At 42.6% G+C, this 21,867-nt stretch overlaps 2 protein-coding genes across 7 annotated transcripts in view; both read right to left on the bottom strand.

The window, feature by feature from the left end:
• Positions 1 to 4,947, bottom strand: part of LOC124117091 (striatin-interacting protein 1 homolog) — a 50,251-nt gene extending 45,304 nt beyond the window's left edge. For all 3 annotated transcript variants that reach the window (XM_046478805.1, XM_046478807.1, XM_046478806.1), the window contains exons 1-2: positions 4,846 to 4,947; positions 198 to 267 (exon numbers count right to left, since the gene is read on the bottom strand). In XM_046478805.1, coding sequence (XP_046334761.1) covers positions 198 to 267; positions 4,846 to 4,926 — 151 coding nt within the window. In that variant the 5' untranslated portion in view covers positions 4,927 to 4,947. The remainder of the gene's footprint in view (positions 1 to 197; positions 268 to 4,845) is intronic.
• Positions 4,948 to 14,237: 9,290 nt separating this feature from the next.
• LOC124117089 (DNA-binding protein P3A2-like) overlaps positions 14,238 to 21,867 on the bottom strand; it is a 38,186-nt gene continuing 30,556 nt past the window's right edge. For all 4 annotated transcript variants that reach the window (XM_046478797.2, XM_046478800.2, XM_046478799.2 and 1 more), the window contains exon 9: positions 14,238 to 17,561. In XM_046478797.2, coding sequence (XP_046334753.1) covers positions 17,386 to 17,561 — 176 coding nt within the window. In that variant the 3' untranslated portion in view covers positions 14,238 to 17,385. The remainder of the gene's footprint in view (positions 17,562 to 21,867) is intronic.

Here is a 21,867-nt window from a genome sequence, read left to right as displayed (position 1 = left end):
GACCTAATATTTTCTGAAACTTGGTGGAATTTGGTGAGGTCTTTGGAACTTCTGCTACAGTATTTGAATCTAAGGATTCACTAATTCTATAATTTTTAACATGACAGTTTTATTTGTTATCATGGTTATGAAGAGGGCCCCTTGACATTCATTCATACTTTCAAAAACTGGCCCCTACAAACCAATTAACTACATACCTGATATTTCAGCACTGTACCTATCTGCATCACTGTAGGAGAATTCAATGTCAGGAACCTCTGTCATTGTCTGAAAGTTGTCACAAAACACTGATGCATATTATTTTTTCAGGGCAGAAAATGAAACTTTTCCCCAGGATATGAAACATATTTGTATTCATGGTATTATCTTGCATAAACTCAGAAATGCCATATTTGTCTCATGATACATATTGTATATACTTAATTCAAAAGAATTCTTCTGACATGTTTCATGTTGGCTAGCTAACAAGAGGTTGTTGGAATTAACCAGTTTGTATTTATCTAGTATCACTGGTTTATTTAATTTTGTGATATAAACTAGGCTTGTTAGTAATGCCTACCTGGGCAGTTATCAGATCAGTTACTGCAAAACTTTGTAAATAATACATAAAAAAATATAAAACATTTATCACAATCATGATTGCACAGATTTATATTTGTAAAGGACGAACTGTATCTAAAAGTTAACTGGTCATCAGAATAAATTATATAATCTCAATATTATAGTGATGTGTCTCATTTGTAAGACTTCATGTTTCACTATGAAGGTACTGGACTCTAGAAACATGGATACCATCTCCTATTATTTTGGTGGCCTGTATACAGGACCGTACCTGGGGTACTCCCCTGTACTACCTGACTATACAATGACCAATTCCACTCCTCTAAGTTGAACACTGTAAAAATTCTCATATGTATTGATGCATAGCATGACTCTATATTATCGTTGTATTGTTTACTTATGCAAATCATAGCACAATATTTGATCCCACGATTGACTCATGGTATGTCAATGCTGCTCATAAGTATACATGTTAACTTTTACATGAGGTTTTGGGAATGTTTTTGAAGTAGAAATCGAAATTTGTAAGAACCTAGGTCATATGCATACTGATTATACATAAGCTAATTCTGAAAGTGATGTAAACCACATAATCCACACCCATCACACCACATAATAGTGATACCGTGATAACATAGAGTTGCCAGCCCTTGAGTCGCTGATGACCGATAGTCTGTTTACCAAACTGGGTAAAGAAAATCAGCATTGATCAATCCTAACTGATGTCACGTGTGATGTGTCATAAAAGTTGAAAGAACAAGAAATATTTTGCGTATGACATATTTCATAGTTCAGTAAGCATGCACCATTACGATCCATCATACATTAACTACCGCGATAATTTAGCATAGCATGCTACACAAAAAATATCTGTGAATCACAATTAATGTGAAGTTACGTATCAAAACAAAACAATGCATGTGTAAAAAAGAGACACTGTATGCAAAGGTAAGAATTGTCTCATTCACCAGTGCTTAATATCTTCCGAACAAGAAACATACACTCCAACTCCCAGTCATCTAGCCACAATTGTTTTAATTATCCCGCATAATCACCAGATGCCAATTAGCATGCACGAACCAACAAACTGGGCTTCGGACCAGGGAGGACCTCGTTGACAGTAAGGGGAATCCCCTTGAATCCTCGCATTTGATTGGATTATGCTTACTACTGTATAACCTTTCACTTTCAGGCAAACTGCATATAATACCATGTTTCATGGTATAAACTCTACACCTGTGTTTTGTCATCATTCACTTGATACTCAGTTAGTGACTTTATTACAGGTATAATGATTGGCAGAACCACTCAGATTACCTGACAAAGACTATACAAATAACTTAATAATGTTCACCCCTAACCTCTGAGGGTGTCAAGGATATACAGAAATCAGTGGTTCACATTTGGCATTTCTCATATCTTGGGTAATTGTTTAAAAATGATTGGGTCTTAAATCCAGGTCTGACTTGTTGAATGTATCACATGAAATGTAATATGCATGTGGCAGCGGAGCAACAGAGGTATGGTCAGTTGAGTTGCAAAAACCATTGAACAAAGGATTCACCGATAATATGTTTATTGATTAATCAGATACACTGTTATCTTGCACAGTGGATTTGTCAAAAGGAAGTGTTTGTATATGTTGTCTTACTAAAGAAGATGGAATACACTCACATCTGGGTTGTTCAAAGGATAAGTCCATAATACATTATTGATTATTCATTGTATTCACTCAATAGATTTTTTAAAGAACTGTGGACTTATTTAACATAGTCGTCATGTGTGCTATGTCAGCTGACAAATGAGACATGACACCCATGTGAAACACCTGAAACACATGTACGTGATCAGTTGAGAGACGAACACGTGTTAATAATATCCCGATACACTATATATATGGGATAGTGTTCCTTTATGTGGATATTAACGGATACATTCCTCCAACAAGAAAACTGCCTCATATTATACATATAACTTTTGGCAGTCATAATTATGATCTTTGCATTTTGTTTTCATTCATTTGCTGTAGCATGAAAGCGGAATGCCTCAACGGTGACTGATGAAGTTGTTCCATACCCACAAAATATTCGGCAATAGCAATCAGCTGTTCCAAAATTCTATGCTTATGGTTATTATCAGATTATTATTTAAATATATATAGTAAAAGCTGCAATTAAAATAACTTAATATTGGAATATATATTTCTTATAAAATAATAGTTGCAGATACTATTTTTCCGATCAATGTATCAAAATTATTTAAAGTTATATTATTGGGTATTTTGTAATCAAATCACCAGTAGATTAGTAGAAAATGTGAGTACAGCTGATCGCTATTTCCAACTTAGTTTACAAGAAAATACACTCGGTAATCTTTATTTCAGCAAAGAAAAGGGCCTTATAAAACAATGCCTAGCAGAACAGAAAATACAATTTAAATGATAAATCTTCATGTCTAGTGATAATTTATCTCAAGTTTCACATTTTTATTGACCAAGTTTGTCATCACCATGTTCATTGACTCAAATTCGCTGAATGTATTTCTTTTACTGCGCATGTTGACCGATAGCTTCATGATTTAAAGTCATGTATGCATTAATCAACAACACATGTCAGTTTTGCTGCAGCTCTTTATTGCATATCCTTTGTTATAATATACAGCTTCTCGTTCTTCGATCCACAGATAGCTGTTGCTTCGAGCAGCACAGAAAGAACAGCGCCGAAAACAAATAAAACCAGTCAAAATTATTGTCCATAACAGTGCAGGCTTAAACGGCACCGCATTTGGCTACTATGTGAAGGGTGAAATGGGCACCTCTATTTCTAATAACAATAAGAACGATTTATGTAGTAGTATATCTGATTTATGTTATTTGTTACATATTATTTGATGCATTTACATGTTATTTCCTGTTTTCCAGTTGTTCACAGATAACTACATACATTCACATATTCACAGTTTTCATCTTCATCACAGTTTACAATATCGGCCCATGTACCACCGAGCATTGGGATAGTAGCTGACTCAGGGGGCTAATTTCTAATGTAAACTTGTTTGAACTTTCACAATTATTGGTGTTTGTAAGAGACGATGTGAGTTTAATTTCATTTATCTTACTTCAAAGCACGTAATGTTTTCACAATAAGTTAGTTGCGCCTCCCAATCAGTCGACAAGTAAATTGGAGTAGGGGGCTAATTTCTAATGTAAATTGTTTGAACTTTTCACAATTATTGGTGTTTTCAAGCTACCATGTAAGTTTAATTTCATTTATTTTGCCAAGGTAAAAAAAATAGGGTGCTGTTTTTGCCAGGCAATAGTAGCCGTTTTCGCTTGAGGCGAGGTGACGTTTTTGCCAATCGGTGCACACTCCGGCGGAGTGGTGACTCAGCATAACACCACTGCCACAGGCTAATTTGCATATCACGTGACCGGACGTTTCTCTTATTTGTAAACAAACACGCCTTTTCAGAAATCAGTGTAGAATGGACTAATGCAAGTATTTGGGGGCGCTTAACATATTGTTTTGCATAATTCTATAGATATGCTACTACAACTGCGACAGTGAGTTGCATGCATCAGAGTGACCATATCGCAAGCACTCCGTTGGACTTCGATGACAGCACGTGGAGCCGTACTACCAATGTAAACAAAGGATAACTACGCAAAAACAAATAGATTTTCAGGTATTAGGATACTTTCTTAATGAACCGTAACCATTCTTTGATGTTTGCTTATGAAAATGTGTAGACTTGTCAGACATGAAACGGATGAAAAGCATATGCAATATCTTGAATGGACTGAAAGATGTGACGAATCGGCACATGGCGCTGGCCTGTGGCAGAGGTACTATGCTGGCTGGCTGGCTGTCGGCCGCATGGAACTCTGGGTAGGAGAGTACAATCGGTGCCGTTTTAGCTATAACCCGTCCATAATGAGCAAATTAATTCGAATTGTTGTTTCCATTTACTGTTATCAGTCGCGTATGTCAATTACATAGCATTATCAATTTATCCTCGTGACGTTAAAAAACTTGAATGTTTTTGGAAGGCGAAAATGCTGAAATCAGCTATCGCCTGCAATTGATTTCAGCTATGAAAGTTGACTTTGAAGGATTTCCCGTTCTGATCAGAATCCATCATTGTGCATGTAAGTTAATAATACCTGACATCCAACCATGTCGTGTTTTGACAGAAGTCACGAGAGGATCTGTGCTGAATGCACGTTTAAATCTGTATGTCAAAGATGGATTATGCTCAGAATAAATGTCCGTAACTGACAAATACCTCAGAATCTCTCCTCTGCCGCCGCAACAGCTCTCTCAACTTGGGCACTCCAGTCCTTTTACCTGCCAAGCCCACCTCCATCTTTGGATGGTGTCGCTCTAAACAAGGGGAGACAACTCATGTACTTTAATTTATGTGGTTTGCCACTAAATAAATACGTCGCCACACAATTTTAAAGTTTTATACAGCATTGGACAGGGAGTTGAAGGCAGAGTGTTGTCATCGTTGCCTTGAGTGTCGATGTTTTGACACGATTATACAAGAAATCTCACAACTTTTTGTATTTTGATATGAGATTTGAAAAAATACAGATCAATGTTCTTTATTCTCTTTGTCTTGATATTACGTCAAACTTTATTGTTCGAATGATATACAATCTCACCTCAATCAGATCGTTTACTCCTATATGGTGCCTCGGTCTTCAGATCTTTACGCAGACAGGTAAATGTGTCGGAAAATACCCAAACGTCACAAGTTTTGTGTTAATAGTGAAAATGATTATATTGTTTGATGATGTTAAGTAAATAAATAAACTCTTGGATATTGCATGTGAAACTGGCAGCTCCCTTATGGTGCCATGTTTGAAGCTATTTAAGAAATAAACAACGAGTGGGAGTTGTTAATCGCACATTATAAGATAGCTACGCGATAAATCGCAAAGAACAACGAAGAACTATGCGTGGTTTATTTCACGATGAAACATTGTTATACCATGACGTCATTTTTGGAGATCCGAACATGCTCTCGTAACTTGATGACGTCGTAAATTGGACAACGTTATTTTTTAGAGGGAAGAGTCTAGTGCGATATGTTCCCCATAGATGTAGCTGGGCAACGTAGATAAACACGATGGCCGAAAGATTGCTTCCAAAAGTGAGAGAGATATGACAATCGGTATTGAGAGAAAAGGTACAGATAATCGACATGAAAATTGTGAGAATATGCGGGAGAGACCAAATTTAACCCCCTGCTCATAAAATGGACTTGTCCGACATTGCCGCGGTCCGATTCTATTCAGCGAGTCATCATTATTTAACTATTAACTAAACTGACGTCCAAAAGAAACTTTACCAGAGTTTGAAATCACTCTTGCTCAAAAACAACAAAACATACATGCATGAAGTAAAGTGTATTGAGAAGATCATTATATCAACATAATCAACACTGAAAATGACAATCATACCGCGACCGAGAATGACGTCAGAGCCCCCCAAAGTTGGGTGTGGTACAAAACTCGAGCTTTCAGAATCATGGACAATAGGCAGAGTACATAAACAATCGCTCACGTTCATTAACAAGTCATTAGTAGCGTGTGTGACCACCAAATGCCTCAATACACGCAAAAACTCTTCGACGCACAGAAAAAGTCAGTCGTCTGATGAGGTCACGTGGGATTTGACGCCATTTTTCTTGGAGGGCCAAGATCAGTTCTTGCCGGTTGGCTGGAGAGTGTGGTCGTTGTCGAACACGACAATCCATCAAGTCCAAGAGGTGTTGTATGGGGGACATGTTGGGTGAGCGTGCAGGCCACGGCAGGACGTTGACGTTGTTGGCTGCGAGGAAGTTAGTGACAATTCTGGCTGTATGGGCTCTAGCGTTGTCATGCTGATAAATGACACCACGTGGCTGCTGTTGGAGAAATGGTAGGACAACTGGACGAAGAATGTTATCCATGTAACGCTGAGCTGTCAAGTTTCCGTCAACGATGACCAGCGGTGTCCTCTCCTGCCCACAGATCCCTCCCCACACCATGACATTCCCTCCACCATATGGTACGACCTCCTGCGCACAACACGCCGTCGTTCGTTCACCCCTTCGGCGGTAAACACGTTGTCTTCCATCAGCCCTAAACATACAGAATCCACTTTCGTCAGTGAAGACAACCCTCTGCCAGTCACGACGTTGCCAACGTCGCACAGTCCGGGCCCATCTCAATCGCAGACGACGATGTTGCGCTGTCAATAGCTGTCCTCTGTATGGTCTAAAAGCACTGATTCCATGAGCCCTGAGTCTCCTGGCCACTGTCTGTCGACTAACCCTGTGACCTAAGGCATTTGTCGCCGATGACGTCACTGTCAGGAAGCGATTTCGGAGGTGCAAGGTACGCAAGTACCGGTCATCATGGGGCGTGGTCACCCTGGGTATGCCTGTTCTTGGCCTGTCAGCGGTCCGCCCTGTCTGTCTGTAACGTTGCATCAAGTTGGTAACGGCAACACGGGAGCAACCGAAGGTTCGTGCAATATGGGCGTGGGTGGCTCCCATCTGTACCATACCCAAGGCTCGTTCACGTTGTTCGACTGTGAGTCGTGGCATTTCTTTTGTGTTTTTTTATCACTGTGGATGTCAGACTTGCCGTTGCAATCGTTTTATACCCTTACCCGCACGTGCATTTGCAGTTGTCCGTGGTGCACGTGTTTTTCGCGTGTTATCTCGCAAACTTGTAACAGACGATTAACATTTTCTGCATACACTATTGTTGTATTTAGGTTATGTGTTTTAGATAGACTTCATCGAAAATAAAATTATACTTTGTCTGAAATTTATATTTTCAGTTGGTAAAGTTTCTTTTGGACGTCAGTTTATTTTCAAAGCTGTGCTTTTTACATCCTTAAAGAAGCTGTACGTAATGTTAATATCTCATATACAAAATAAACGATTCTTAGTCGATGATTATCGTACAATAAAACACTGCAGTGATTGCAGTGATAATAAATCAATCGGGGCTGCAGTGTTTTATTGTACGAGAAGCAACTCCCACTCGTCGTTTAATTTTTAGATAAAACACTGCAGGGAGAATAAACCATGAAAGGCGCAAGACCAATTCTACCCCACATCATGATGCTCCGACCACCACACGAGTCTCTCTCAACAACACAATCATCCGAATAACGTTCCTCACGGCGTCGCCAGACTCTCTCTCTCTTCCATTTGCTGTTGAGATACAGTAACGGCTCGTCTGAGAAGAGGACTCTTCTCCACTGCTGGTGGCGCCAATGCTGGTGCTGTGTTTCCCATTGAAGATGTTCCCGGCGATGACATGGTGTCAGAATGGGTCCTCGTTGTGGCATGTGACAGTGGAGGCGTCTGCTCGTTAATCGTCGACGCACGGTGTCCGCACTAATGTGTCGCTGGTGTGTCCCCATTGTCTGTCGAGCAGTTTCCGCAGCAGTAACGAAGCGACCTTGAAGATGCTGTCGCACAATCTGACGATCCTGACGTCGGGTGGTGACCCTTGGTCTTCCACTACGTGGTCGGTCACCTGTAGTGTTGGTGGTCTGGTACCGTTGCTGGAGCCTGTATATGATCCTTACGTGGACTTGAAATGCATTGGCTACTTGCCGGGCGGTTTGTCCAGCTTGCAATCCTCCAAGGGCTTGGTGTCGCTGATTTCTTGTCAATCTTGGCATGTGGTAGCAATTCAATAACGAATGAATGTTATCCGATCCGGGTGGATTTTTATAGGATTTTTAGAAACTTAGAAACAAAAAATACCCAGATATTTAAATGACAACTTTTCATGCAATCTTACTTCGGGTGCCGTTTCTTTTGCGGTTCAGTATATACTACATCACATCTGCTTTTCCCTAATGACATAGTTTCGATCTGATTCATCCGATAAAACCGGTTGGTTTACCCGGAGCGGACTTCATGAGTGCAGTGACATAGCTTGTTTGGAATAGGATACAGATTAAAGCAAGCAGTTCTCGTATAATGCATAATGCCCCACATATGAATCATTTCGTTCCACGGACCTATAAAACTTATATAGGTCCGTGTACATTCTAGCTCCAGAGCCCCGGTCACATGACCTACAGGTTATCGGTTCCTTTACGAGAATATGTTTCACAATACCATGTTTCCCCTGTCTCTTTAACACGTGTGAAAACAGTTTCTAGATATCATTCTCTTATTAACCATCAAAATGGTTTGTATTTAAAACAAATCACTACCTTTCGTATTTCCAATGTGGATTAACCTATATAACTTTACTGATTGTCAGACATCTCTTGTTTGCTTGACCCACAGGTGCTAGTTGATAGACCTGCGATAAATTGATTTTTTTCCAATCTGACAGTTCTAGGAGGGCAAATGGCGTTGCGCTGCCAGTATAGAGTTTAGAGGGTGCCACGGTTTACCACCGTCGGAATTACCACCGTCGGAAACTTTTGGTTAGGTCGAAAAATCCAGGATAGTGGAAATGACGCTGCAGGTTAAATGTCCCAACATGTGCCACTATCTGGTATAACTGTGGGTAAGTTGAGGTAGAGTAGGGGCATTGCCATGTTTTGTAAAAGAAAAAAAATATTCACGTCAATCTATCATCGGGTGTATCCCTTACGTCCATTGAGATGTTAGGGGGTACTATTACCCACGATAAGTCTGCTGATGACTCACTTGCATGTATAGACCACCATCTTCACAGGCAAAGAAACAAACTTCTGCCAGTTTCTTTGAAGATTTGTCTTCCCTTTTTGGATCTTAAATGCCTGGAAGGTAAAGTCTTCTTCTAGGTGACTTCAACATTCATCGCCCCGATTGTTTCTTGATTTCTTATACTGTTCAACGCAGTGTTAACCCCAATCTATACTCACACGCAAAATAAACCGCAAGTGGTTTTAAGCAAATAGGTAACAAACACAGAACCATATATTGTAGTGAAGTTTTAGCATGTAGTGAAGCCTGATGGTGTTATCAATATTTTTGGTTGCATTTTGGAAGCCCCGAGTAAAAACGCAACATTTCAATTAATATGTGGGTATCATGCACCCATTTCATGCGAAATCGAAAATGCACGAACTGTCACGAACTGTAGTGGGTTTAAAACTGTGGCCGATTCTTGGACCTACCAGTCCTTGGTCAACAATGCCACGCCTAACTCAAATTCAGAGAAACCAGGCTATCGGACGTTTGGAAGCTGGAGAGTCTGTCCAAGATGTTGCCCGTCATTTCAACGTTAACATAACCACAATTTACCGTCTCCTGCATCGATACAATGCAGACCACAGATGACCTTCCTCGGGGCGGTCCTCCTAGGGTCACCACACCTCGACAAGATCGGCAGATTACCCGTCAACACCAGCGACATCCGTTCCTAACTGCAAGTGAAAGTGCTCGACAGACCATAGGAACACATAATTGACACATTAGCCGGGACACTGTGATCCGACGTCTCCGTTCCAACAACCTCAGATGTCGCCGACCAGCACGTCGTCCTGTTCTCCAACCACGGCATCGACAAGCACTTCAGTGGGCACAGGGTCATCACAATTGGCGTCATCGTGAGTGGAGGCGTGTCATCTTCTCTGATGAAAGTCGCTTTTGTGTCTCCCATTCAGACGGAAGAGTCAGAATTTGGCGGCGTCGAGGTGATCGTTTCGCTGACAGAAACGTTGTGGAAAGGGGTCCATGGGGTTGACCTAGCGTCATGATATGGGCAGGGATTGGACTTAATGCGAGACTTGGACCCATGTGCTTTCTGAATGTTGGTCAAGGTCGGGGACACGGCGTCAATGCTCAGCGGTATATCGACCAAGTGATCAGACCCGACGTTGTTCCATTTTTTGCACATCAACAACACATTTTCCAGCAGGACAACTCTCGTTCCCATGTCGCCAGAGCTACCATGGCCTTTTTGCAACAACACAACATCCGTGTTCTACCGTGGCCAGCCCTCAGCCCTGATCTGAACCCCATCGAACACTTGTGGGATGAGGTTCAAAGGCGTCTGCACAATGTGCGCCAAGTCCCTACAACTGCCGATGAACTGATCCACTCAATGTACAGGAGATGTGTGGCAGTGATCAATGCTAATGGTGGTCACACCAGGTATTGACTGACATTTTGGGTATTGACCCGAAACTGTGTAAGCCCTTAACATTTGAATTTTTTTTTATGTCATCTGCCTTTTAATCCATTAAACTGTCTTCAGTCAAATCTTTGTCAATCTTGCCCTATTAGTATTTCTTGTGTTTACTGTTGAAAATAAATAACATGTATACTGCATACTCGACTTGCGTTTCCTTTGCTTGTGAGTATATGTACGCCTTTGCCCCAATTTACTCACTCAATCACTCACCACTTATTTTGGTGAGCCCAATAAGGCTTATGTTAAATGGATCCTGGATTCACATGGATTGAAGCCACATGCCAATAACTCCACCAATGTCGGTGGACATTTTATTCATTTGCATCATAACATTCCCTCATCAGATCCTTATCTATGGACGGTCGACAGATGTCACATGAGTTCTGGAAAAAGATAATATTGAACTTTACAATACCTGAAAGTAAATGGCAAATACTACATAGCAGCAGTATGAAGATTATTTCTAAGTCAGAATAAAGAAACGACCTGCTATAGTCCGAGCTCCGTACCAACCCGCCACATGATGTAGACGGTCCTGTTGACTTGTAGGACTCCACACTAATTTCATTGCTCGACAGACATGCTCAACCAAAAACCAAGAAAAGATCAGTCAAATCACACTCAGAGTTGCATACTGAAGAGATCTGTAGAGCAAAACCTACGTCACGGACTGTTCAACAAAAGCGTAAATCCAAGCCAAATGTACTGCTAGAAACGTAGTGAACTTGAATAAGGCAACATCGCACCTCTGCACTGACCAAATTGCAAAATATTCGGACCTTGTTTTCTTATCTCTTCAAACTGGAGAAAGGCGTTTGTCAATATTTTAAAATCCACTTATTCAAAGAAATATTACAGCAACATCAGGGCGGCCTGACGAGCGAACGGTTTAGCCACGAGGCTACCACCACACCCACCACGTCCCAAGCACGAGAATCTGATGGCACACAAGTTCAGTAGCGTGTATGGCCACCATGTGCGTTGACAACTGACACACAACGCCTCCGCGTGGACCTTGTGATGCTTGTGAACACATGATTGGGAAGACGACGCCATTGTTGCTGCAAAATGGTGCCAAGATCTTGCAAGTTCTGTGGTTGGTTCTGAAGAGTGCGCAGACTTCTGCCAAGAGCATCTCAGACGTGTTCGATAGGATTAAGGTCGGGAGACCTTGACGGCCAGTCCATGACGTTGACTCCCGCATTCTGAAGGAAATTCCTTGTCACAATTACTGTGTGGGGTCTGGCATTGTCGTGTTGGAAGATCAAACCGGGTCCATGTGCTGCCATAAAAGGCAGAAGTTCTGGTACCAGTACCTGGTCGCGGTAAGCAGCAGCGTTGAGGTTTCCACGGATGACAAGAAGCCTGGAACGTGCATTGCCACAGAAAGCACCCCACACCATGACACTTCCGCCTCGAAATCTGTCAACTTCCTGTACACAACACTGGGCGTAACGTTCATGACGGCGCCTCCACACCCTCGACCTACCATCAGCAAATCGAAGATTAAATCGGGATTCATCACTGAAGACGACTTGAGTCCATCGTAAGTGTCGCTGTGCCCACAACTGACGTTGACGTCTGAGTAATTTAGTCAGAATCGGCCCGCAGTATGGCCGTCGTGCTTGAAGGTGAGCAGTTCTCAGACGGTTTCGAACAGTTTGCGCACTCAGTCTACCCCTAAATAGTTCATTTCTGGTTGATGTTGCCGTCAAAAATCGGTCACGGAGGTGACGTAAGACAATCTGACGATCCTCTGCATGTGACGTCACACGTGGTCGACATGGCCGAGGGAGATCAGCGGTGGTACCCGTTTGCGTCTGTAAATCATAAACAGTCCGTCGACTACAACCCATCGTCCTTGCGACTTCAGCTACGGACGTTCCCGTCTGCAACATGCCGATGGCACGTTCACGTTGCACATTTGAAAGGCGTGGCATGACAAATGGCAGTAAAGACTTTTGTTTTTCTTTTTTTTGTTAATGACTGCTAACAAGTATTGCTGAAAACACGTGCGGTATTATGGCCACGTGACCAGTTGCACGTGTAAAACCACTTTTGCCACTATAGTGCTGTGCACATGATTTTGATCGATTCACCTGCACAAAAACGGGTGTTATCTGAAGACAATACGTGGCCATTACTGTTTAAATACACAATAAGGGCCCACAATGATAACTGGTCAAAATGTTAAAATTTTAGGATTGTGAAGTTTTTAATTTGGTTCAGTATATATTAAAACTTCCAAATATCTTCATGATTACCCAATAGCCTTATCTTTAAATTACACCAAAAAAGCCGTCCAGCAAGGGAGAGTGTTGTAAGACATGGCTGTGCATCCAGCTGTGTTCGTTCCTCCCTACTTCTGAAGATCTCCCGAACAGCCTCTTATATACGCTCTGTTAAGCACTACATGCAGCAATCCAACCCTTGCCCTCTAATGGAACGAGCCAGTCAATATTATGTGGGTTGGAACAGTCTCGGTTCCAAGATACACACCACAGTGTCAGAACTGAAGTTTTAGCTATCCGACATCCACTGACGATTTCCCAGATACTGAAGTTGCACGGTTGAAATTATGAAGACTATTCGTTGATCAAGTGGAAAATAAACAATGTCCCTGGAGTCTATAAATGTGTTCTCATTGCTACTGCTTTGTTTTGTAATGCTGCTTACGTCTTTTAATGATAAGTCCAGAGCTCCAGATAAGCTGCGTATCTGCGTAAAATACGCATCAGAAATACGCAGTAAAATAAAATCCAAGCGTATCAAATACGCAACGAACATTACAGATACGCTACAAAAATAAAACTTGTGCGTATCATCAAATATTGTGAAGTAACCATGCGTATTCGATTAGCAAATCAGCAACTTATTTTGAAATTATAAACGGGCATTTCATCAACCTTGCCTAACTCCACGATGACAGTTACATCACGATCATTTGCCATCACACTTTCTTGTGGAAGTATCGTGGTATTTTTTAGTCCTATAAAGCTCTCGAACCCACACGACACCAGTTTGCAGGGACTAGATGAATAGTGTTTTTAAATATTTAACTTAATTACCAACATGTGTGAAAACTAGTGGGTAACAGAAATTTGAATACCCAGATAGAATTACTGATACCCAATGATTTTAAAATGCATGGGTAAAATACCCACAACACCAAAAGTTTATCTGGAGCTCTGATAAGTCTCCTAAAGAAATCCAAAAGAAGACTCACCATTTCAACTAAGGATAAACAAAACCCATGTTAATACATTTCCATCAATGCTTCTTGTAATAAAACTTATCAAAAGAAACCAGTGAGAAGATTCACCAGTTAAAATAAAGACACCTAAAAACACAAAGTTTTAGAGGTGAACATTATGTTTAAAATGGATATTGCCCTTTTTGCTGGATCCCTTCTGATCTCTTGGTGTAGGTCCTATTCTAATCATTCTGGATACCATGACGTCTACTACTGTTGTCACTGCTGTCTTTACAATTCACAAGTCAATTCATACAAAGAAAAACTGATCTATTTGATAATATAACAGCTTTATTATATATTTACAATCGCACTGTATGCAGTGGAATAAAGTCATCTCTTGGAATAACTGACAATGTGAAAACAAGTAGCTACTGGATATGTCCAACAGTGAGGCCCTTCCTTTTCATACTAAGCCAACACTAAGCCAACACAATATATAATTTTGATAGAACCAAGCAACTCCTTTTCAATTGGAAAGGAGATGGGAGATCCTTAACCTGAGGGAAAATCTTGACTTGTTTCATTTATGGCTTTTCTATGACAGAAAGGGCTGGGCGGAAAGGAAAATAATATGATTCAGGGACTGTGAGACAAGTCTACTTTTATACCTGCTGCTGTTAACATCATATGTCTTTTCACCATCCACATGAGTGAACGTAAAATAGTTCAAAGATAATTGGACGAATTGGACACAAGTCACAGATCAGCTTACGACTAGATATTACCATGTTATCACATACCGGTAGATCTGCAGGGAGGCTCTACTACATGTACTAGGGATAAGACTGTCACTGATCGATAACATGTCACATAGACAGAAATCATTCCTATGAGGACCCATTCTCAAACCTCAACTGTAGGATGTATTTATCTGTCTGAGTGGTATAACAGCAATGATGTACAGTCCTGTCTGGTGTCACTATTATCTTTGTTTCTGCAGATGAGGTGAAGAGTTCACATCCCACTATACATTTCTGTATGGTTGTCGGATGAGTAAGGCCCATCCCTGTATCCTTTGTGCAAACTGCTACATTAACAATAGATAACAAGATTTCTGACTGTTCAAGCCTCAGAACATTCTCAACATGCACATACATGATCATCCAGATAGATAGTTTAGGAGATAAACCTGGAATTTTAATTTGCTTTCAAATTGTAAATGGAAATTAAACAAATTGATCACACAGTATCTTTTTCACCATTTTACCATCACAAACTTAATGAAAGCAATTTGGCAATATCGAATGTATTGAGTAAATGTACTGAGACCATTGATTGAGCCCAACAGTAGGCTGAGCTTGATCATTGAACTTAAGAACAAGGATGCAAGATTCTGAAATGTCAAAGCAGAACATTCATCACAAGTCCCAACATTATACCTGGATCTTCCAAGAAAGATATGTGTCCCCTTTTTAAAACAGCACCTATAATGCAAATATTTGCAGTGAAATGTACTCACCACTGTTGGGAGTATGGTAAATCAGCCCATCTGGTTACAAACAGTATCATATTTATGCTATTAGTATGGGGAAGGCTCTCTGTAATGTGACCACCTTGTCAGCATTTAGCTGGGATAAGGGTCCTTTTATCATGATATTCCAGCTCATCATCAATAAATAGAAGATCAAAATCTTGAAAACTGACAACTATAGGTGTGAAAACAACAAGCTGTCTAACTGGGGCAGGACTTAGATGCTGAAGTAGGAGTGTGTGGTACTACTGACTACATACAAGCTGTCTAACTGAGGCAGGACTTAGATGCTGAAGTAGGAGTGTGTGGTACTACTGACTACATACAAGCTGTCTAACTGAGGCAGGACTTAGATGCTGAAGTAGGAGTGTGTGGTACTACTGACTACATACAAGCTGTCTAACTGGGGCAGGACTTAGATGCTGAAGTAGGAGTGTGTGGTACTACTGACTACATACAAGCTGTCTAACTGGGGCAGGACTTAGATGCTGAAGTAGGAGTGTGTGGTACTACTGTCTACATACAAGCTCTCTAACTGGGGCAAGACTTAGATGCTGAAGTAGGAGTGTGTGGTACTACTGACTACATACAAGCTGTCTAACTGGGGCAGGATTTAGATGCTGAAGTAGGAGTGTGTGGTACTACTGACTACATACAAGCTGTCTGAGGCAGGACTTAGATGCTGAAGTAGGAGTGTGTGGTACTACTGACTACATACAAGCTCTCTAACTGGGTCAGGATTTAGATGCTGAAGTAGGAGTGTGTGGTACTACTGACTACATACAAGCTCTCTAACTGGGTCAGGATTTAGATGCTGAAGTAGGAGTGTGTGGTACTACTGACTACATACACGCTGTCTACTGGGGCAGGACTTAGATGCTGAAGTAGGAGTGTGTGGTACTACTGTCTACATACAAGCTCTCTAACTGGGGCAAGACTTAGATGCTGAAGTAGGAGTGTGTGGTACTACTGACTACATACAAGCTGTCTAACTGGGGCAGGACTTAGATGCTGAAGTAGGAGTGTGTGGTACTACTGACTACATACAAGCTGTCTAACTGAGGCAGGACTTAGATGCTGAAGTAGGAGTGTGTGGTACTACTGACTACATACAAGCTCTCTAACTGGGTCAGGATTTAGATGCTGAAGTAGGAGTGTGTGGTACTACTGACTACATACAAGCTCTCTAACTGGGTCAGGACTTAGATGCTGAAGTAGGAGTGTGTGGTACTACTGACTACATACCAGCTGTCTAACTGGGTCAGGATTTAGATGCTGAAGTAGGAGTGTGTGGTACTACTGACTACATACAAGCTCTCTAACTGGGTCAGGATTTAGATGCTGAAGTAGGAGTGTGTGGTACTACTGACTACATACAAGCTCTCTAACTGGGTCAGGATTTAGATGCTGAAGTAGGAGTGTGTGGTACTACTGACTACATACAAGCTGTCTAACTGGGTCAGGACTTAGATGCTGAAGTAGGAGTGTGTGGTACTACTGACTACATACCAGCTGTCTAACTGGACCTCTACTGAAACCTATTGGAAATCTGAGATACAGCAATAGAACTTGCAAAATCTTGATCACTGAAACAGAAAGCAAGTACTGTTGTGTTGCATCTGTGCATTGAAGAGAAAACAATGCAGTTGTTCCCTACTGTCATCTGTATCATCAGTTCTGCTGCTGTCAGTGTGGCCCCACTACACTGAGCTATCCACATACAGTTTATACGTTCACAACCAGTATGGTGCAGTGTCCAGGGACATGTCCTGTAGTTGTAGCACAAGGCTCCCTGGGTCGGCCATCACACAGCTAAGCCATGTTAACATATACATCTGTACACAAGGGAGGAGCATGGTCTGGGTTTGTGAAACATCACTGTTTGAGCATTGACAAGATGTTTCAGCACTCGCATGAGATTGTATGTCATCACTGCCATCAGACTGGTCATGTGTCCCCTGTCTGACTGACTGACATGACCTCAACAGGCTGGAGTGACATGCTGCTTGTATCTTTACATGTGGACAAGTGCATGCCTGGTTGTGACTGGGCCAGCTGGGATCCTGACAGGTTCACGTTGGGATGGACTAGTTGGTAGAGGGACACTGGAATAGTCACAACACCTGCAATAAAGAAGGTCTTTGTTAAAATCTGAAGTAAACATCACGGCTAGTTTTGTTGTGATTGATATAATGAGCAGCATGCAACGCCATTGGGATAAGATGACATGTAATAAACCAAGTTACTGAACCTGATCACTTAATCGTATTAGTAACCTGTTACAACAAGCATAGTTTGTTGGGGACCTATTCTACCTGGAATATCTATGGCAGCTATAACAAACATGGACAGTACAAAAAGGCTCTCTGAACTAGAGAAATTTACAGTGAGTGAGTGAGTTTGGTTTTACGCCGCTTTTAGCAATATTCCAGCAATATCACGGCGGGGGACACCAGAAATGGGCTTCACACATTGTACCCATGTCGGGATTCGAACCCGGGTCTTCGGCGTGACGATCGAACGCTTTAACCACTAGGCTACCCGACCGCCCGAGAAAAATTAACAAGTAAACAATATTTTTTATATTTGTATACTTATCCTGCATTACTACTTAATGCATTTGCTGCTTGTTCTTGACAGAGAGAAAGAGCTGTGAGAGGTCTTGCTGAAGAAGAAGTTGTTCCAACTGGTTGAGTGGCTAACCCTATCACACAGCTCCCTTGTGACGGGAAGGGGTGATGTCACTGATCAGCACATTACTGCTAAAAACAGAGCATCTGAAGACATCGTGGGGAGGCAGCTCTGCGACGGGTGGGCCACTTTAGATGAAGTAATGCAGGATAAGTATGCAAATATAAAAAATATCTAGATTTTCCTAGATTTTTTAACCTATCCTGCATTACTCCTCAAGTTCTTGTTTATGTTCAACCCCCACTATCGAAGATAGGAGAGGGATGGTGAAGGATCTATCGGGCTGTCCTGGGAGTTGATTCTTGGCTAATAAGTCCCAGCGCAGCCCAAACTGAACAGCTCCATGTGCTCTGCGCTCAAAATCTCACTCAGGTGATGTGTTGCCAGATCCAAGGGAAGATCGTCTTCTCGGTGAGGTTGTAGGAAGATGTTGAGTGGAGTGGCTCAAAGGGTGCGCCTCTTAGCAGGGTAAGAACCACGTTCAGATCCCAGGTCTGATCTTCCAGAGTTACGGAATCTTGGTCATCTTTCGATCTTCCGGGACTGCCAAGACGGAGTTAAGGACAAGGTAGGTCATGAGGGTGCTGCCCTTAACAACGCTTGTGGCGCAGAAACAGATTCAGGCGAAGAGATTCACCCAAGAACTGGGGTGAAGCAGAGGCGGGATCCTGATGTGTCCTTGCAGAAACTCTCAAAGGAGCGCCACGTGTTGTCATAGAGGCCCCTGGTGGAAGGTCTATGAGGAAGGTGATGGCTTTTGCTGCCCTTTCCGAGTAACCCTTGGGGCTTAGGGCTCTTTGTAGATGGACCATGCGTGAAGATGTAACCTGTCTGTAGCCAGGTGGATCTGCTGTGAGGGGGGATCAGTTTGGCCAGTCTGAAAGTTTGAGGGGGTTGGTGGAGGAGATTTTCCTGAGGTCCACAAACCAGCCTCACGGCGACCTCCACAGCACTATCAAAGTCAGAGCAAGCGGCTGGGTTGACCTGATCTTTTGAAGGACCCTGGGAAGGAACACTGGTGGAGGAAAAGCGTACACTTTTAGTCCTTACCAGGGAATGCTAAAGGCATTGACTGCCCGGACTTGTGGATCCAGCACGGAAGAGATGAAGGTCCAGAGCTGGAAGTTCTGGATGGTGGAAAACAGGTCGACTTTGGGATCACCAAGGTGTTGACAGACAAGCTCTGTGGGAGCTAACTTGTCTGGATTGGAGAGGGCATCTGCAAGGATGATGCAGCAGCCTGGGATGTGTTGGACCTTGAACTGTTTGTTTGTTGTTTAATGCCGGGCTCAGCAATATTCCAGCTATATGACGGCAGTCTGTAAATAATTGAGTCTGGACCAGACAATCCAGTGATTGACATCATGAGCATCGATCCATGCAATTGGGACAGGATGACATGCATAAACAAAGTCACTGAGCCTGACCACACGATCACGCAGGTCGCCTCTTACGACAAGCATAGTCGCCTTTTACGGCAAGCATGGGTTGGTGAAGATCTAGATAAGTGCCTCCAGTTCTAGGTTGTTGGTGTGCCACTGTTGCTAAGTGGCAGAACACAGCTCCAAGGTGACTTGACCATACAGATGTGCTCCCCAGCCTTGGAGAGAGGTGTCGACAAATAGGTCTAATGAAACTAAACTTCAACTGCTTGACATGGGAATCTAACTTCGATAAAATACAAGCAGGAATTTCAAACAAGGCATATTCAAATGGGATAGGTCAGGTTACTAACGATGATTCTCCAGGTTCCAACTATTGTTACAAGCAGGGCTGGGACGGTAACTCAGCTACTCAAGTCGAGTGGGTCCTAAGTAGAAGCCGGGTACCAACAATACTACCAGGACCGGTGGTTAATCACATGATTCATTGTTTAATAATAAAAAAATCACTATAGCTCAGTGGTCACAATACAAGTCGTTAATATTCGCATTTCCTTCGACTTGCCGAACGTCAGACAGGGTAACAACAAGTACCATCTTTAAATGTCTTTTGATATGATGCGGCCGGGGATCGAACCCCGGACCTTCCACTCTCGGGGTGGACGCTCTACCACTAGACCACGGAGGCGGTCTGTAAATAAAGAACTATTTGACAAGAACAAAGGCGATGTTAAAGACAGTTGGCAACTGTTATAGCCGCTTGATTAATTTGTGTAAAAAAACCTCATACAAACCTGTAGAGGTTATTGATTCTCTGATGAAATCGTCCTTGGGGCACTTATTGCATTTTCCTTGCTCAAGAAAATCTACATGACATAGTTGCAACCATTTTCCTTAATAAAAAATGTTACCACACAAAAAACAACGTTTTTGTATGATATATGATACCCCAACGGTGCCTCACCCTCTACAGGCGACACACGCCAAGGTGAGCAACTCTCACCCAAATCACTTTTCCAATGTCTCATAGCAGACGGAATGTGGGGAGGAGGGCGGCCGTGCCCCAAGGAGGATTTCATCAGAGAATCCATAACCTCTACAGGTTTGTACGATTCTCTTTCAGATTAAATCCTCCTTGGGGCACTTATTGCATCAAGATAGACTCCTAAAGCTAATAAAGGAAGTGGCATCTGTCTGCAACAAGCATAAATAAACACATCGTTTTACAAGACTATAGAGAATTCAATAAATGGAACCCACCTTATTGTGAGGCACCACCGTCGAGAGGTGGGGACTTGAGACAGGGCGTGGTCTGACCATACGCTATGAAAAAAGCTGCAGTAGTGGGCTTTATCATAAAACAAGTGATAAACTCAAGAACGACCCCCCACACACACTTTTGTACAAGTGATAACGGGGACAATAATCACTGGTAGCTAGGCAGGCTTCAGGGTCCTGTAGGATTGAGCGAGTGGTGGTGCAAAACGAGTGCATTATCGATTAGTAATGGCTACCAAAGAATCGTCATTCACGGAGAGAAAAGAGGAGACAGAGCATTACAAAGCCAAGAAACCGAATGACCTAACCGAATGAGCCTTCAACCCCTCAGGGGGGTCCCTCCCTTTGTTCGTATAAGCCGAACAAATAGCAGAAACAATCCACCGGGAAATAGATTGTTTGCTCGCAGGGGAGCCAGCCTTCCCACCGCCGTAACAGCAGAATAATTGGTTATCCTTACGGATATCCTTAGTCTTGCTGATATAGACCTTGAGAATCTTGGGGACATCCAAGACATGAGCATGTCTTGCAGAGGTCCCCGACGAGGAAGGCTGTGAAAGAGCAGGTAGCTCGATAGGAGCCATCACGTGGAAAGCGTGTGCGACCTTGGGACGGTAAGAGTCCGGTAGGCGAATACTGACCTGGTGAAAGACGGTCAGCTCAGGATCAGTGGACATTGCGTGAATGTCGCCTATCCGTCTACCTGACGTCACCGCCACAAGGAACGCCGCCTTCCAGCTCAACAGCTGAAGAGAGAGAGACGACAGATCCCAAAAGGAAGGACCGGACAGCCAATCAAGAACGATTGACAAGTCACAAGGAGGACCTGACAGTGGCCAAGCCTTCCACTGAATCCTGGGATTCGGGTGGAGTGCCCCGTTCTGGGATAGGAGGTCCGGGCGTTAAGGTAATAGAACAGGAGGCTGAGCCAGAAACCTGAGTATTACGGGAAACCAACTCTGTGCCGACCAAAGCGGTGCCAGTAGCACAAGAAGCCTCGCAGGCTGAGTGGCTAGCTGAGAAAGGACCCTGGGAATCATAGGAACTGGTGGGAAGGCCCACAGAACTCTGTCCATCC

This window comes from Haliotis rufescens, unplaced genomic scaffold, assembly GCF_023055435.1.
Source record: "Haliotis rufescens isolate VD_foot unplaced genomic scaffold, xgHalRufe1.0.p SCAF_22, whole genome shotgun sequence".
Lineage (NCBI taxonomy): Eukaryota > Metazoa > Mollusca > Gastropoda > Lepetellida > Haliotidae > Haliotis > Haliotis rufescens.
The sequence above is the reverse complement of the archived record's forward strand: the minus strand, read 5'-3'. Positions and strand labels throughout refer to the sequence as shown.